The sequence below is a fragment of the Lepisosteus oculatus genome, chromosome 2 (assembly GCF_040954835.1).
Source record: "Lepisosteus oculatus isolate fLepOcu1 chromosome 2, fLepOcu1.hap2, whole genome shotgun sequence".
NCBI classification, from domain to species: domain Eukaryota; kingdom Metazoa; phylum Chordata; class Actinopteri; order Semionotiformes; family Lepisosteidae; genus Lepisosteus; species Lepisosteus oculatus.
This window is the reverse complement of record NC_090697.1, coordinates 17,434,278-17,453,535: the sequence shown is the minus strand read 5'-3', so window position 1 is coordinate 17,453,535 and position 19,258 is coordinate 17,434,278. Positions and strand designations below refer to the sequence as shown.

The 19,258-nt window shown below is 36.6% G+C and overlaps 1 protein-coding gene across 1 annotated transcript in view; it reads left to right on the top strand.

Moving 5' to 3' along the window:
* fndc4a (fibronectin type III domain containing 4a) overlaps positions 1–17,008 on the top strand; it is an 84,078-nt gene extending 67,070 nt beyond the window's left edge. The window contains exons 4-6 of the mRNA XM_015352170.2: positions 5,166–5,255; positions 12,891–13,024; positions 15,912–17,008. Of these exons, the coding sequence (XP_015207656.1) occupies positions 5,166–5,255; positions 12,891–13,024; positions 15,912–15,953 (266 nt within the window). The 3' untranslated portion in view covers positions 15,954–17,008. The remainder of the gene's footprint in view (positions 1–5,165; positions 5,256–12,890; positions 13,025–15,911) is intronic.
* Positions 17,009–19,258: the final 2,250 nt, after the last annotated feature.

Below are 19,258 nucleotides of genomic sequence, written 5' to 3'. Positions count from 1 at the left end.
CAGTACATATCACCTCATAAAAAAGACAGATTACAGTGACCTTCACTGCAGTAACAGAGAGCCTATGCAGGAGTCTCAATTATAACAGTAAAAAGATGTCAAGGAATCAATTCTTCATGTCTCCTAGCAAGATCATAACTTCAGTACACTTGAGAAAAGGGAAAACAAAGCCACTTTATACTGTAGATGCCACGTACTGTAGCTATTCTGTATAATATATATTGTATGCATATGAAAGCTTATGGAGATATGGTATAAATCACACATTTAAATCTGGAGTCTAATTGTACCTTGACTTACAGTATGTCGTTTCTACATTGTGTTATATCTTTTGAATTTAGGGTGCTTCAGAAATGTTCAGGCAATAACTTTGCATAAATTTAAAAATGTGGAAAACATTTTCTCTGAAGCAGTTAATGTTTAAATAGAAATTTAATTGCACATTTAGATATATATGGAAATGACCACTAGACCACTAAGGTCACTAGATTTTGATTATTTCTGCTGCAGTGTGGTGTTATGTGGTAGAAGCATTGGAACTGGAGCTCAAGGACTTGGGTACAGTCTAAATGCTGTAGAGGCTGTTAAATTGGTTGCCGATAAGCAGCTTGTCATGTGTCTTGATGTTCTGCTCTCGTACTGCCTGTGTTCGTGCATATCGGTGTCAACCCAGTGAGTGTGGGTGGCTGGACTAAAGGGGTGCCAACATCTTCTCTCTTTCACTGAGTGAGTGTGGGCTGTGTCCTGTGCAGAGAATGTGGGGTTGAACTTGTACTAGAACAGTATTGATTCTTATTAGCACTGCAATATAACATAGTTTTCATAATTTTACATACATATTTTTACACATATATATTGTATCCTTTTGCCTAAAGATTACTGTAGAACAATAATATTGTCTTGTGCACTGCTGATGCAGAAAGCATTGTACAGTATTGTATCTTTTACATCACTGTATCTATGAATTTAAACTGCTGTATTTATAAAATAATTCATATGTTATATGCTGCTGTTCTAAGGTGCTGGTGGGCCGGAAGGCACCACTCTTCCTTCTGGGGACAGAGAAAGTTACAGATTAGAGATTAAACTGAGGTCCTGACCATTGAGACATTAAAGATCACATGACAATGTCTATGTGAGTAGGGGTGTCCTGGGTAAATTCAACTCTGGGCTTGAATAATTTTGCCTTCCTAATTGTCCTGCTTAGTTCAACTGCAGAAGTTGTTTCTCATATTTCTAACTGATTGGCTGTATATTGGGGCTGCTGTGCATCACCAAGGTGAGTGCTGCCCTTCAGTGTAGATGAAGTGGACCACCCGTAAAGCACTTTGTGATGAAAAGAGCTATAAAAATGCCATTGTAGGAACTGTATTATTGTTTGGATTATTATTGCCCATTTTTGAAATGCCTACACAATCTATCACCCCTGACAACAACTCAAAAAAAATTGGCAGGATTGTGAAGAACTGTGGGAGGTTGTGTGAGAATGAAAGTTACAGTATGTCAGGTGGTTGCATGGTTTGACTATTAATTTAAAAAAAAAACATTCAAACCACATACTTTGTGAATGCATTTGTCTATTTGAAACTGTGAGTAAAAACTGAGTATAGCTCTTTTTTCTCAAGATTATTTAAATCAAGCTGCTACATTAAGCAACATACCATTAAAATTGCAGCTATCCATAATGGTTATCTTTGCATATGTTGCAGCAAAGCAGTTGTACAATGTTGTAGGTTTATGGCTCATAAAATATGGGCAATTCAAGTCCACAACTGAATAATTATGTTTAGTCTCATGATTTGGCAGCCATAATTAGTACAGACAGGGACATGGTATTCTGTAATGCATATTGGAATTAATAAATGCTCTGGCCAGAAATAACCATGCTCATGACATTAAAGAGAAATCCAAAACTTATAACACCTTAGAGACTGTAGACAGGGTCATTATCATTCTAGAAAAGAAGTAAGAAACCATATATGACCTTTCAGACAAATGTTTTTGTTCATGAAAATGAATAAGGAATTTCTATCATTGATGATCACAGCTTTCAGCTAAATGTGATAATTATTATTTATAAGAGAATTTCTGTAACTATGGTTCACCTATGTTCTTGTTTGAAAATATTGTAAACTTACATTTCTAAATTTCAGGATGCTGGCTCTGTTTATGTTTTTACTTCTTATTTCCCATGAATCATAGCAGATAAAGGATGTCCCTGATAACTAAGACAAGTTGATTGCCTATGTATCGGGCCACATTCACTGCATTGTTAATGTAGTGCAATTTGCAGGGAGGCTTGAGTCTTTGATTGACTGTATTGTTTAATTGAAATTGAATTATTTAATTGATATAGATTAAAATAATTTTTCACTATTTCCTTCATCTGCTGAAGGAATAATTGTCACGTCCCACACTCTCCCTCGCAAACCCCATTACAATCCCAAACCCACTGTTTCATGCTCTCATTCGTAACTGAACCCATCACATTCTCACAGGCACCAGATTCCACAGATTCTCACTCCTGAGCCCATTATCCAACCACGTTCCTCTCCCTTCACTATTTAAAGTTCCCACACACACCGAACCCTGCTCACTATTGTAAAGCCTCTTAGAGTTTTCCAGCGTGTGTTATTTTCTTGTTGGCTTTCTCGGTTTTTGGATTTGACTTTTCCCTTTTTGATCTCGCCTTTTGGATAACGATTTTGGATTGTTTGCCTCTGCATCCCGCAAAGCCCACGGCTATGCACAGGATCCTCGGAGAACTACCTGACAGATCCCTGACAATTATATCAGGTGTTATAATATTGGTATACCGGGGATCATAGTGAATCTTGCACTTCAGTGAACAATGCATTAAACTATGTAAAGAGATTTGGAATCCCTCAGTCTATATAAAATCCAAGAAACGTTTGCCAGTGTTGTTTTGAATTCAATACTACAATATCAGGATCAGTTTAGAAACAGTAACAGAGATATTAGGTTTACAAATACCTGCGACAGAGATTTATCTACTTGTTCCTCTTTATTGTCATTTCAAAACTTTGTCCTGTTCAAGAGTAAGTTCCCTATTGAGAAACATTATCTTTACATAAAATGAGTAGTTCACACCCAGTATACTATAATTATTTAAAAAAAGCATTGCATAACTGAACAGCACAGAATATTATTTCTGGAGAAATTACTATCATTTTCCCTGGAGAAATTAATTGCAACATACAGCATGAATACCATATTTTAGTCTTCATGAATGTGGTAAAACATTCGAATATCTTGATTATAATTTTTTCTTAGAAGAATGTGTTTCTTCCTTGTTACAGCCTAATTCCTTACAATTGGTTTATCATATTAATATTATTTTATATCATTTTAATTAATATTTAACAATAACCCCTGTTATTATGAACATTGTTGTTTTGCACTGTAGGGGACAATTCCTGGGCTGTTATCCAGAGTGTCAAATGTACCCCTCTTCAAGGGTATTTTTTCCAGCACTGTCAGCAGTCTCTCCTCAACATCCCACCTGTTACTTCTGACTAGACAGCTCTCATTAGTTGATCAATTTATGATGAAAAGTTTTCCTTCAGCAGAGGTCCAGTTGGTTACTTTGCAGGCAGCAAGCCAAAATGAGGGTTGGTCTGAAACTCAGAAATTGGTGCAGGGTTAATAGCAATTATAAATTGCAAGTTAAAAGTTGAAATGTACAAATATACCCAAAAATGAAAAGAGAAACAAATTAACCTGTGATCAGCAATCTGGCTGGAACACAAACCAACTGACAAAGAGTTCCTCCAGGACTGGAGGTGGGAACCGATGTTATAGAGTTTAAAGGCTAAAGGATTAGATCTGGGTTTAGGTTTTATTCCACAATGGGTAAAACAAGGGTTAGCAATTAATGTAGGATATGCACGGGTTAGATTAAGACCTATGTGAGCATTTACACTTACTGTAGATCAATTGAAAGAAACCTAAAAATATATTAAAGCCACACCGTGGCAGCACATGTATTAACTGGATTTGCCTTAATGTTCTTCCAGAGCCTCAGTAAAAGAATACTGTAGAATGCTTTTGTTACAGGTCAGAGGCAAATGTAATATGCCAAAACAATTAACACCAATATCATTCATGTTGTTTTGCTTACAGATTAATTGAAAGCTGTGAAGAATAATGAATTAAAAGGGCCGATTGATAAAGCAAAATAACATTCATTTTCTGCATTGCGTGAGAATCAAGATATCATCTAGTGAAATAGAAATAAATACAATCCCCATGAAGCAGCCTCATGATCTGATACGCTGTCTTTGAAGATACTATATCTTTGCATCAATAATTTACTGTTAGTGATATAAAAACTCTGGCTTTCTGGCTTCCCCACAACCTGAATTGGATGAAGTGGTTAGAAAATGGATTGATGAAAGGATATGCACTATATCACTACAGTTTTAACTATTAACTTTAAAATCTCCTTTTCCTACCTTGTATCAATATGCTGTACTGTACCATTATCTTTGCTTTACAGTGATCTGGATCACAGTTTCTAATGATTAAGGCATATACAAGCACCCCAAGCACCCCAAGTCTAAGGAGGGATACTGCCTTATTCTCTGAAAAATGTGTCAAGCCACTTACAAATTCCAGGAAGCAATTGTTACGGTCCTAGAGCTAGTTAGTGAGCCTATACTGCCATCTTAGTACTTTATTTTAGTTTAATTTACTGTTTTTATACTTATGTTTAATATCTTGAATTACCATAAGAGGTACTGTAAGTAGGGGTTTTTAAAAGGATTTTCAAATGTGACTATATGCAAATCTGGCTTTAATGACTACTCAAAATCCCTTACCCACTTAAGAAGTGAGTCGACTGTATATGAGAACTGTTCCGTCTACTTTTTTGTGTCAAATATAAAATCAGTCAGAATAATTAAGCTCCATGAAGCAGTGTTTCACTTAAATTCACTGGTTATGAGTTATGATTACAGTTGATATGATTACAGTTAGCGCAGGAATATTTTAATTTTGCTCACATTTACCTGGGAACATACAGTACTATTGTAGTCAACAACCAAAACCTCACAAGTAAAATTACAGGACAGAAGGAGAAAAAAGGAAGCAGTGAGTATACTGTAGGGGTATAATTAACACACTTTTCTTGGCTGTATCTATAGATGACCCGACAGTGCAGGGACTGGATAAATCGCGACATCTTCAAACTGGGGAGCTGATCATTATAGCTGTGGTTCTCATCATGTGGGCAGGTGAGTATTTCAGCCTGGAAGTAGTAGTTAAAAGCAACTTATAAACAAAACTTCTAAAGAAAAAAGGAACAACACCAAATTACACTCCAACACAGAATTGTCTGTTATGTCTTACATTATATTTATGCAGTTTTATATTATTTTTAAATGTGTATTATGTCCTATGTTCAAATTACTGTGTTGCCAAAGAGCATTTTAATTGTTCAGTCAAAATCTAAAAATGTTGAAACAAGCTGAATAGTCTGACTTTAACTCACCTGGCTAAAGTTATGACAATGCTGGTTGGCGAAGAGTTCTGTCACAACCCACTTCTGCTTGGAAAGATGTGCATAGAGTCATGTTCAGCAGACGCAGGGAGGCGGAATTGCAAAACTAAAATCTGACCTCCATCCGAACATATGTTCAAAAACACCATGTAGTCCTAAGGGCGCCCACCTGAACCCCGTTGCATTACAATCATATATTCATAGACCCCTTATTCATAGGCCCCTTGGTAGTATATTTCTACTTTATGGTATGGGATAGGAACAGTACCCACTTTCACTTCTGCTACAGGTAAAGTTTTGAAAATGTCAGTCAGATTTAATGTCCGTCTAAATTAGTAGAATACTTAGCAAGGAATGACATTTAGGAGTCAGCCAACATGGATTTAGTAAAGGGCAGCCCCTATTTAGTCAACTCGGTAAAACTCTTTAAGGAATAAATGAGTATAGTATATAGGAGTACAGTATGTGACATAGTAAAGTATGCTTAGGTTTCCAGGAAGCAATTGTTAAGGTCCCTCACTAAACACTGATTCTCAATTAAAAATGTGTAGGAATCCAACCTAATGTCTGCTCTTTGGGGACTGGTTAAACATGTGACAATGCATTGTCTTAAGCGGCAAAACAACTAATTGGGCAGAGATAAATATCTGCCACGGGGCCATAGGTCATAGCGTTCTAGTGATCTAGTAGATTTAGATTGTGAGCTAGAAAGCTACCTGCTGTAAATTTGCAAATGATAAGAACAAGAAGCAGTGGCAAATATAAATAACGGGAAGGGAATCAGAAACACTTTTCAACACACCAGGTTTTCAATTTGGTGGACATATGGTTAATGATAGTATACATAATGTTTGAAATTAAGAACTACAGGAAACCACACATAAAAAGAGATCTGAGTTTATGTAGACTCTGCTATGTCCTTACAAAGAGAATATGGCAAAGCAAATAGAATGATGGCGGCATACAATCTCGCATAAGGTGTGGAGTTTAAATCCAGGGAAGCTTAACATTTATAGTGCACCACTAATACCTCACGTACTATAGGTTATTATGTTAAATGTGGTCAACATAACCACAGAAAAGGACATTATAGTCTTAGAACGTGTGCATAATTCTGGTTTCAGAGGATTGTTGCATACAGACAGGTATGGAAAGGAAACTAGATCTCACTAGTCTAGAACAAAGGTACTGTAACTAAAAGATGATTTAGCTCTTTTTCCAATCAGCTGTTGATGCCCCAGTGATTAGCAGTTTGGCTGCATGTTATTTAAGTTTTACTACTAAACTGAGAAAAGAGCCAGATGGACAGATTAACCTATTCTCATTTTTTATTATTATGTTCTAATACAAAATTTGGTTTAAATTATGATTATGCTGCTGTGACCCATTTTAGAATTCAAAATCGAATGTCTAAATAGACTTTAATTCTGCTTCACAATGAAGTCTGTGTGGGTGTTCTGTTGAACATTGAAAAGGATCATAGTAATTTGATTTGTTTACATGTCATGATTCACAATCACTATTTTGTTTTTTGACAATATATTCATGAAAAGTCTTTCTCAGTATAGAAAAAACACATAATGTGTGCATGAAGGCTGTCACAGCATCTTAGGTGTTTCAGAAAGAATGGAAGTTTCAGCAGTGTGTAGGTTAGTGGCAGCCACTAGTGATTATCTAGAGTTTTCTCAGAACAAAAAGAGTCCTTGGATTTCTGTCTCCTGTGATTGCAACCAGAACTATCAAAATATTGGCACACCTTTTTTCCGCCTCAGTCCATTCAGAGAGAATCTCTCCACTGATTTATAATCCTGTCCAGTATTAGTTGAGTTGGAAAACTCAAACCCTACTTGGGTCTGGAAACATTACTAATTGATTAATCATCCCCCTCATGGAGAAAACCCAAATCTTTTCTGGGAACTGTAACCATTGGAACATAGATAACCAAGTCCCCTTCCAGGGTAGAGACTGCTACTCCCTCTCATTCCTCTAACAGTACTAACAGTGTAAATGCAATCTTGATCTTGATCCTGTTTGGCCAGGACCTCTCTATCATAACCATTACCTTACTGGTGACAGGTCTGCTACTACTTTAGCCAATTCAAGTCTCAACTGCTGACTTGAACCTAATTGCCTAACACGACAGTGTTAAGACAGCTGAGTCGAGAGCTGCCTTCCTATTCCCTTAAATCACACTGAAGCTCCTAATCCATAAAAGCTAACCTTTGCTCTTTCCCTGCTAGACTTCTCTTTACTTGGAGATCGCTCTTTGGGTCTTTATCTAATCCAACCAATCTGATCATAAAACCAAGAGACAGCTCCTCAGTGGGATTTTGAACCGGGCTGCCATAGCACATGTATCCATTGTGTGTTCTCTTTGTGTTCTCTTTTCCTCTTCTCTGACACCTTGAGTTTGGTGTTCTTTCTTTCTCCTTTCCAATGTTACTCTGATGCCCTCTCACTGAATTAATCTGTGTGTTTATAAAGAGATCAATGTGTACAGTTCGCCCATGTGTACCCATTGGCCCCGATCTCCCTAATAATCCCACTCAACCTACAGTATTAACATTACATACTGTATGGCTCTTTACAAGCTCCTTTTGCAAAGACCACTTCTCTATTACATTAGGTTTATTCAGAACAACAAAGCGAAATTGTTAAGCAGTAAACCTTTGACCCATTGAATTGCTGTACCAAGTAACGAAAACCCTTTCAGAAGCCCCTGATCACATGCTCCATGTGTACCAGACACCCTTGTTGGAACATTGGACATGTAAGAGCCTTAACTTGACCTTATCAGATCATTTCTCATATTTTTGTGTACATTATTTAGGGATAAATTGAATTGTAAGTCACCTGCTTCTGTTTGAATATTACTATTACAATTTCAGCAGTAAAACTATAACTCAGAAAGACAAGACGCGCAGTTCACATAGTGAACTTTATTGAGATAACTAGCCTGCTTGGAGTAAATAGCAACCCATCTGTACAGAGGCAAGCAGAAGTGAGCAACCTAAAAGTTTGATTTTTCCCATATTTTTGTTTTGCTCCATGATGTAATTCTAACTGTAACATTTTTTTTAAAATAGGTGCATGCCATTGTACAGTATATTTTTTGTGAGTCTTATTTACTCATCTTTTCTGGTAATTCACCGATTAAATCTTTTGAAAGACAAGCACACCAAAACCACAAATGGCAAGTCTTATTCAGAACAAAGTAGTTAATCTTTTGTTAATCTTTTAGCAACTGGCAATCATTATTTCAATGAAGAATATAAGTAAGACAAAAGTGGTGGAATTAAATTAACTGATGTGTATTCTGTACATGAGGGAATATAGGAAATTGGAGCACACAAAATGAAAGCATGGTAATTGAATCTATTTGGCTACAAAAATGAAAGTGAAAAGGTGAAAATATATAATTTTCAGGAGACAGAGCTTCATGAAGTATCAAGGGAGTTCTGTGTCAAGATCGCTTTAAAATGCTAATTTAGTACTTATGGTTTGTGGAATCAATACTAATTATGTAGTAACAGTCACTTTGTTTTCCTGGGGAGAGAAATGGTTAATTTAAGGTCACTGTTTTTATGTCTTCTATTTTTTTTAAATAAAATCACATCTTTCTTCCATTATAATTTCATTTTTGAGCTATTGTGACAAAAAGCACAAATCCATTACTTTTCTGTTAGATGTAGATCTCTTTCATTAGTACAATGTACTCAACTTCAGAGTTAATTTGAACTTCTGTATCACGCAAATAGGAATGCTACTAATGATATTCAGACTTGATGCCAAAAATTAAATGAAGTAGTCAACTAATTATTTATAATACAAATTAATTTGGATTTATAGTGACAAGTAATGCATCCCTAGAAGACCTCACAAGTTAAGTTTTTTTTCAAAGTACTTTCTGTATTTAATGAGCTCAGAGAACCTCCAACGAGAAGATTCTGCCTCTTTGTGTCATTATAGCCATTTCATTCAAATGAATAACAGGCGAGAGCTGTCGCAGTCTTGTGGCCTTCTGTCTGATAGGGCCGCTGAACAGAACCTGTACCTCCCGTCAGACTTCATTAACACAGACAGGATTGTTGTGACAGTGACTCTCTGCACAGACCTGCCCCTTTTTAAATGGAGAGGATTGTCTCTCCGTTCCCTGTCTACCTGCCTGATTAAAGATCTCCTGTAATTCTCTCTGTCATTGAATCACATTAATTAGATGAAGATGAACCTCCTATCTTCAGCAAGTATAAAAACCCAACTGGTGTTAATTTATTAAAGAGAGTAAATTAAAGCCAGCTGGTTGAACTTAACACTTAGGACATTTTTTGGACTGTAATGGTTTGGGAAGAAATAAGATCCTTGTTTCACTCAGAGAGATAAGACAGGTTCTGTTTTCTTTTGAATTACGTCATTACTCTTGGAATGGACAAATAGTATTTATATATTAATGCCTTTCTCTGTGCTTATGTGTCACGCTGGGGCTGACTGCGGAGGATTGGGATCCAATGCGGTGCCCTAGGTAGGGTTGGTGCAAGACGTAGGCGTAGTCAGAGTAAACAGGCAGGGGTCCGAGTCCGGGTAGGCGTAGAAGAGGCGTCGGAGTGGATTCAGAAGGCGGAGGCGTAATCGAGGAGACGGGCAGGGGTCAGGATCCAAGAGTGCGTTCTAGAGGCAAAAGTACAAAATCGAGTGGCAAAGAGGTAGTCAGAAAAAGCGGGGTCGAGGTCCAGGGGAGAATCAGTAGTATGGCAAAGGAGTAGATCGAAGGTAAGCTCAGGGAGTTAATCTCAATCGTGAGCAATGACAGGGGGACTGATGAGGGTTTAAATAGAGAACTGATTGATGCATGCACGTTTGGTACGGGGAGAGCTCGTGGGAATGTGAAAGCACTTGCCTGCGTGAGGGAGATTCGTGATATTATGATGCGCACAACAAAGACCCATGGAACGCAAGCACATCCATCCATCCTTTTTTCTAACTGATACAGGGTCACGGGGGAGCCACAGCCTATCCTGGCAAGCAGCAGGCACAAGGTGGGATACACCCTGGACGGGACACCAGTTCTTCACTAGGCACACACAAATACAGACATCCAACCTTGCACCAGAGCCAATTTTTCCCAGAAGCTAATTAACCTACTGTACTTGTACTATATGTCTTTGGACCATGGGAGAAAACCAGAACATCTGGCAAAAACCTTCATGAACACAGAATGAACATACAAACTGCATACATAAAGCACCCCAAGTACAGAACTGAACCCAGGGCCCTAGTGCTGCAAGGCGGTAATGCTAACCACTACACGACCATGCCACCCATCCAAAACGATATAGAACAAAAATATCTGTGGCCAAGAGGAATAATAGAAACAAGAACATGTAAAAAGTATGTCTATGCGAGCATTTGTACATGTTTTCAGACAAAAATAAACATATTATACAGCAGGTTCTTAATGCACATTAAATGAGGTGATCTACATCAATTCAATTCAATTCAATGTATTTTTATATAGCACCTTTAACAACAAGGTTGCCCCAAGGCGCTTAACAGAGCCATACATGTGACCATACATGTTGTGAATACAGAACAGAAAAGACCAGAAGACAATGGAGGAGAAGAACCAAAAACTTAGTAAGGAGAAAAAAAACCTCTAGGGGTCCAAGGTCAACTATTAAAAAAAAATAAAAAAGAGATTAAAAAGAGATTTAAAAATTAAAAAAAGGAAAAAATGAATAAAGGTATTAATCCATCCATCTTCTGTATGGCAGTACTCCATGCAGATCTCAGTAGACAAGCAAAATCCTCCTAAATGATAGCTACAGTATATCCACGATGCCCCTCTTGGATCCATGGCAGTGATGCAGCATCCAACTCAGATGGTGCCCAGCCCGGACACCATCCAGATGTGGGGAGGAGAATAGGATAGTTTGGTCAGAACCGATGTATCTACCTGATGGGCCAACAAAGAGACACACAATGGCATGTACAGCAGCACCAGCAGACATGGTTGCAGCAGGCTATGATGTAAGGTGTGAGTAGGCTAAAGTAATAGGTTTTCAGTCTGGATTTGAATACTGAGACTGACTAGGCATCTTGAACATGGGCTGGGAGACTGTTCCGTAAGCCAGGGGCCCTCTAACTAAAGGCTTTACCACCTGTTTTTTTATTAATGCGTGGAATATGAGGAAGACCTGCATTCTGTGATTTAAGCAGGTGACTTGGATTGGATACATAAATACGTTCCATTAGATAGACAGGTGCCTGACCTCTGAGAGCCTTATAATTAAGTAGAAGGATTTTGATGTCTGCCCTGTACCTGACAGGAAGCCAATGAAGAGAGCTAAGCATAGGGGTTATATAATCGTGCTTCTGCTCCGAGTAACGATTCTAGCTACTGCATTGGGAATTCGCTGTTAGGTGTTGAAAGAGTGATGGGTGCTCCCTGATAGTAGGGCATTGCAGTAGTCTAACCTGCTGTATACAAGAGCATGTATTAATTTCTCTGTGTTTGAGTGGAGAGAAGCCACCTTAGTTTTGCAATATTTCTTAACTGTAGGAAGCATGTTTTAGATACTGTTTTAACATGAGAGTTACTGTAAATGAGAGCCTTGTGTCTAATATGGCACCTAGGTTACGTGCTGTGTCATTGAGGCAAATTTTTAAATCCTCTGTGTTAAGTGCTGGTGTTTTAGTAGTCCTATCAGTATTGTTGCCTCCAAACAACAGAACCTCAGTTTTAGAGTTGAGTAACAAAAAGTTTTCACACATCCAAGTCTTTACTTCATTAATGCAGTTAACTAAAATGATAATAGAGAAGTTGTCATTTGGTGTAAACGAAATGTAAATTTGAGTGTCATCAGCATATGAATGAAAGTTAATATTATGTTTTCGTATTATCCTACCTAGGTTAGGTTGCATGGTGGTGGTGGTATGGTGGAGAGGCACAGCTGCCTCATAGTTCTTGGGTCCTGGGTTTGATTGCAGCCAGGGATGCCTTCTATGTGGAGTCTTCCTATATTCACAAAGGTTTATGCAAAGTGCTCTGGTTTCTTCCCATTTCCCAAACATGTCTACATTAAATGATGTCTGTAAATTGTCCTGGTGTGCTCTTTAATGGACTGATGTCATGTCTAGGCTGTCCTGTCTTGCACCCTATCCATCCAATAATAAAAGGCTTCATGAGTCTTTCCAGAAATTGCTGTAGGTTGTTTTTACATACAGCAGATTGACCACCACCACAGCCAGCAAATTAACAGCCAACAGCAGAATTTTGGGAAGCTCGGCCTGATACTTAGGGTTCTTTTGTGCATCCCAGGTATCAATCTGGGTCACGTATTCTGTACCTTACAATGGCTTTATTTCCTTTCAGCTGTGATCGCTCTGTTCTGCAGACAGTATGACATCATTAAAGACAATGATTTCAACAACAACAAGGAAAAGGCCAAGCCGTCCTCAGAGCACAGCACGCCGGAGAGACCTACTGGGGGGCTCCTGCGCAGCAAGGTGACTATGACCCAGTGACTAGGACACACCTAAAGGGGAGGGAGATCAGCAAGCTGCAGTATATATAGTGCATAAAATCTTGGATGCGATCTATGTGTTTAGAATATTAATTGTTAAACTGTAATGCTGAGCTGTGATTTACATCATTGTGAGATCCTTCAGTTCCGGTTCAGAAAGCCTGTTGTAAATATAGGTTGTCAGTTTAAAAACCAGTTCACAACCACCTGAAATGGTTCACCAGCTGTGAACATCACATTAGTACTAAGCAATACCACAACAAGCTAAGTGATCCATATTATATACAGAATTTTATTTGCAGGACTAACCAAAATGCAACCCAATCTACTTAAATAGTAATACACAAACATACTGTGGTGGTGTTATCTTATATTCATAAATATTCTTAAGCACCTTACTTAACTGGATGGAGCATGAAGAATTCAATTCCACCTGTTGCTAATAATTGCAGCTCTCTATATTTTTATTCTTTTGCTGGGCAACCAGAATAGGAATTTATTTCCTATTTTATTTATTTTAACTAAAATTAAATTAGAAGTGTTATTAGTGAATTGTAAGGTCATGTTTTTAGCTATTAATAATAATGTTTCTTTATTAGCCCTATACAATTTCTTGCATTAGGAATGTGTCTTTTTGCATACCCCAGCTTTTCTCAATGGAGACAGACACAGAGACAGGGAGAGAAGCTTGGGGTCAGAGCGCAGGGTCTGCCATTGTATGGTGCCCCTGGAGCAGTTAGGGTTAAGGGCCTTGCTCAGGGGCCCAACGGAGTAGGATTCCTCTGTTGGCCGTGGGATTTGAACTGGCAACCTTCCAGTCACAGGTGCAGATCCCTAGCCACAGAGCCACCGCTCCGCCCCATGGGCATATAGTATTTTCATGAATTATGTTAACCAAGACAAATGTCTTTATTTTAAATTACCTTCTAAGTTATATGATTGTACTTCCATTTCACCTCTTATGTTATTAAAATATACAGTATGTTGAGATGTCTGACAAAAATTTAGTTAAAGGAGTATTTCTTTGTTTCAAAGATATCTTATCAAAGAGTAAGATATAATCGATGTACGTTTTTCTTAATATACTGTAGTAAGGAGGGATAAAATAAGCAGAAGAAAAATAACACATTCCTTCATCATGTTTCTGTAGAGATTTTATTCATGCACATAAACAGAAATACATGAGTTTCCAAGCAATCTACTTTCAGAGTAAATTCTATTAAACATTACATTTCTAGATGGATAAAATTGAGTGTATTAAAATTTTTCTAAGAGGTTTTTGTTGTGATTCATTTCTTTGGTTTCCTCTATGATTTCTTTTATTGTTTTTGCATGCTGCTTTGATAGATGGTAGCAGTTAATAGTGGAACTGGGTCAAGGGAGCACTGAGGTAATGATTCTTAGGTTTATACAGTAGGTCAAGTAAACCTACAATCAGGTCATTCATTTCTGCACTGCTGTAAGTCTTTATTTCTGCTCATTAATTTAATCAGGGCTGAATCATACAGTACTCTCCAAGGTTGAGGATGGTCTGATGTTTTTTTTTAATAAAAGTCTCCTGCCTTCTGTATTATTTTTTTTCATCCCTGGCAAATAGGAATTGCTCCTTTTTCCAAACATACTCGTTTGGATTTATTATTATGCTTCTTTGTTCATTGTTTAAGGACTCTGCATTAAGATTGTTACAGTATATACCTTTCAAACTGCATACCTGTTTAATACTATTATTCAGCAGTAGCAGGGCTGGTTCAGCTACTAGTGGAAGGAAATTTAGACCGATGGTGTATTAGATGAACAGTATGTAAAAAAAACAGTACTTTGATATCCTAACATAACAGATTACAGAAAATATTGTCAGACAGAGTAATGGTGAATGTTGGGTTTATGTAAATCTTTGTTTATTTTATTCTAAGCAGTCTGACAGATGTCTGTAATTTAATTTTTTTGGAAAAGCTGCCAAATACAGGGCATTACAATGCACAATTACAACATTTAATTTGTATATTACCATTAGTACTAAAAGTATGCAGATGCTCTATGATAAAATTAGATCACCAGGCCCATACATTTTAAGGATTTGTATTTTTTAAATGGCACATAAAGTAGTTTGCCTTACATTAACAGAAAATGTTCAATCCTGCTACTTCCCTATTTCCTGAAAGTTAGAAATATACAACAAACATTTTTGTTTTTATTTTTAATGAAGGGACTGACCCATTTAAATTTGATTAATTAAATCATCTCTGATGGACAAACCCATCTTGTTTTAGTAAAACTGTAGTAACTGTTTTGATATTATAATGTAATGGTAAAATACATATAGTACAGTACGTGATAGCATGGTGATGTTTAAGATTATGTGAAAAATAATTATCCCACTGCTAAACAAACCTATAAAATGTAGTATACTCTGGAAGAGATATATCATGTAGCCTACAATATTTAAGATGGGCTTCCTAATACAATACTTCTCTTAACAGGATGAAAAAGACCAAGAGACAGTAATAAAAAGAATAAGGAACTTTCTTTAAAGTAAGACCTACTGACATAGACAGTAATGATGTCCAGAGGGACGTAAGCTACCTAGGCAAACCATTGCACATAGAGATCAATTACTTTTCAAGTGCTTCTTTAAAACAGTGTATAAACATCAGGACAGTTTTATTACCTATAAAGTAGGTGCTTCTTGCATCTTTGTTGTGGGATAGTTGCAAAGATATTGCTACGTGACTAACATTCTTATTTTTTCTATCTAGCTGTTACAATGACAGTTGCTCCCCAGGATAGGCAAGGAAACGATCGTGTTTTATTTGCAGTGAAATCTGGGTGAATTGGGACTTTTTTGTCACATTTATTTTTCTTTCTTGCAGTTCCAGAAAACAGCACCATCAATCAACATCATTGAAGTCTGATGCAAGAAATTCAGATTCTAACTCCCACCCCTGTCTGTCCCAATCTTTCTCTATCAAGAAAAATTGCAGAGCGTTACATGAATAATGCTATTTCTATGACCAAACCCACACTAAAACTGAAGGCACATTTGCCCCTGAAAACAGTGTCCATGATGTACAGTGCATGATAAATACAATGTTGATCCACATCATTCCTTGAGCTACACCTTTAAGTACAGTTTTAACACTGTTTTTCAATGGATCCACTTGTACTGTATATTATGAAGAAAAAAGAACAGAAGATGTGAAGGACTAATGGCACTGTGTAAAAATGGGAGCTACAGTTTCTTCAATGTAAAATATCACAGGAAAGTAGCAGAAGCTGGGAATGTTTCTGTTACCTAATCTTTTTACATTTTTTTCTTTCACCTGTATGTTTGTGTTACAGATTTCTGTATGTTACAGATATGCACTACATGTAGGCCAACATTAATTAGGAATTAGACTTTTTTTTTTCATTAAAATGGAAAAATCCCCATAAGAAGCCTTTATCAGACTGGATAGCCTTGTACATTTCTTTAGTTACCATGACGATCTTTGATTTCATGAACAGTGTCTGAGCTATGCTTTAAAAAGACCCTTTTCCTATCCTACATGTGATTTGGAAATCATCATAATAGAGAAAGATCAAGATATTTTCTTCAACAAAAACTGAACTACTTTTCAAAGATATTTTGACTCATTTTTATAGCCATACAAGAATGGATTGTGCTTCTTAAAAATAATATAATAATGAAGAATGTGCATGTTGGCGTTATATTATGCTGTGGATTAAGCACTTAATTTGAAATAATCAAAACTCTTAATTTGCCAAATTCCTGTTTACAAAGGTGAACTCACAAATGTTGTCACAAAAGGGAATGTGATTTGTTTACAGAGTTGTCTTTATCAGTCTTTATCACTGCCGGCACTTAATTTATTTTTTATGATATTTGGGAAATGTAGACCAGATATGAATACACCAAATCAAAAGAAAATGTATATCTGACAGGTAAATAAAGCCCTCATGCACCAAATGAGAACTGTTGTTTCATTTTTAACATGTATGTTTTATTAGAATACACATGATCAAACTCTCTGATGTCATTCCAGTCATTGGAAAAGCAACATCTAGTTGTAATTCCTGTAATACAATTCAACTTAATGGATAATAATGGATATGTCTTTTTCAAACTGGCAGTGAAACACAAACCATCTCTTGCATTCTGAGGATCGATCTATTTATATAATTTATGAACACACATCTCAAAACTGTAGGGTTCTTCATCAGTGATGCACATTTATGAGTAAACGTATATTGATCAGAAGTTCTAAGTAGCTTCAACTTGTTAGTGTCACACCAAATGATTTTTGGGCACTCATTTCTATTCTGGTACTCAATACAAAAAGAGGTAATATTTTAACAACTCTGCTCTTGGAGTTACAGATCGTTAATATAAAGTAACTATTTTGCAATTGAATGATTTACTGAAAGTATTAATTTATTGAAAATATTTTATTAAAAGTGTTGATATCCTGATGTAGATGGCATTTTCTTTAAAATATTGTTTTTGTACGATGTTGTAATATAACACGATCATTTGTTAAGTATTGATATATTATATGCACAATGAAAATATGTTCTAAAACTTATAAAAGATAAAAAAAGATTGAAAATGTGAGGTACAGCAATTTAGTAAATGTGGTCTTTAAATATAATCAGCAAGTGTAGAACCTTAAATATTACCTGTTAATTGGGAGGTATTTTCAGTGAAGAGATCAAAAAGCCTTCAGTATATTAACAGATTCTGTTCTTTTATAAACGGTCTCCATTGTAATCTGCAACATGCTCAAGCTTCTCATTTTCTGTTAAAAGAATTTTGCAATTGAGAGATACAAGCTCACTCATTAAGAGGTCATTAATTCAATTTAAATCTCATTTACGTGTTCATTCAACTTCTAATTGTTTATATACCCAGACACCTGCGATGGTTTGAAAATGATTAGATAGCAGCCCTATTAGGTGAATGTGATGTTTTAACCAGGAAACCTAATTTTCAGCTGTACTATGTGGATCTTCTTATTTATGTAATTAGAGAAAATGATGTCCTACATGAAGCCCAGCAAAGTAAAAAGAAGGAAAGTGCACTTAATTTACATATAATTAACTTTTGAATGAAGTTAACTTTTGAATGAACTGCTTGACAATTATGCTTAAAAACAATGTTTCTTTAGAATAAAAAAACATCCTGTTCTCAAGTCCTGCTCTTATAATTTATTGTGTCCTTAATCATGGAAGTTATTTTTATCACATTTTTGTAATCTACATTTTATAGTTCCACGTATTCTCTGTTTTCGTCTTATGCTCCTGTTTTCCGAGATAACCAATCCAAATTTATATGAAAATCAAAAGAGAAAATATGGAGCTACATACTGTTAAATTTGATTCAGTGTGTTAGTACCTAAACACATTTGTTTTACAAATGGACCTCACAGCTTTGTATGACATAAAGTTCTTCTCCTGTTTGATTCCTGGTAATCAAGTGTTTTCAGACTTCTTTTTCTGCAATAGTTGATAAATATAACAGGTAAGCTACCGAGTCTGTCTCGCTCACTTTCAGAGGGCACGGGCTTCATGGCTCTAATAGCACCGGAGTCTTTAATTGGTTAATTGATATAATTATTTGAAAAATTTGTTTAAATAAGTGCAGTTGAGCCAATACTTAAGATACCATGCAAAGAAAAGGTTCAGGCAGAGAAACTTTGTACCTGTAACAGTAAATAATATACAGTACATTACATCCATCCATTTTCTAACCACTTCATCCAATTTGGGATCACAGTCGAGCAGGAACCCATCCCAGCAAGCAATGGGAGCAACAGGATACACCCTGGATGAGGCACCTTTCCCTTGAAGGGCAGACACACAGACATAAACACAAAAATGTATACACTCACACCAGGGCCAAATTGCTCAGAAGCTAATTAACCTACCAGTACTGTATGTCTTTTTACTGTGAGAGAAAACCAGAGAATCTGGAGGAAACCCACACAAACCTGGGGAGATGTCCTCTCACTGAACCCAGGGCCCTAGTGCTGCAAGGCAGAAATGCTAACTACTGCACCACTGTGCCACCCATATACAGTACATTGCACCACATTTACAGTACATTAGTCCAGCATCATTTCACTTCAACTTGTAACTAGCACCCATTTGCTAATAAATAAAGTATTGTAATGAATGGTAAGTGGTTTTAAAAATACCCACCTTGACTAATATGAATTAG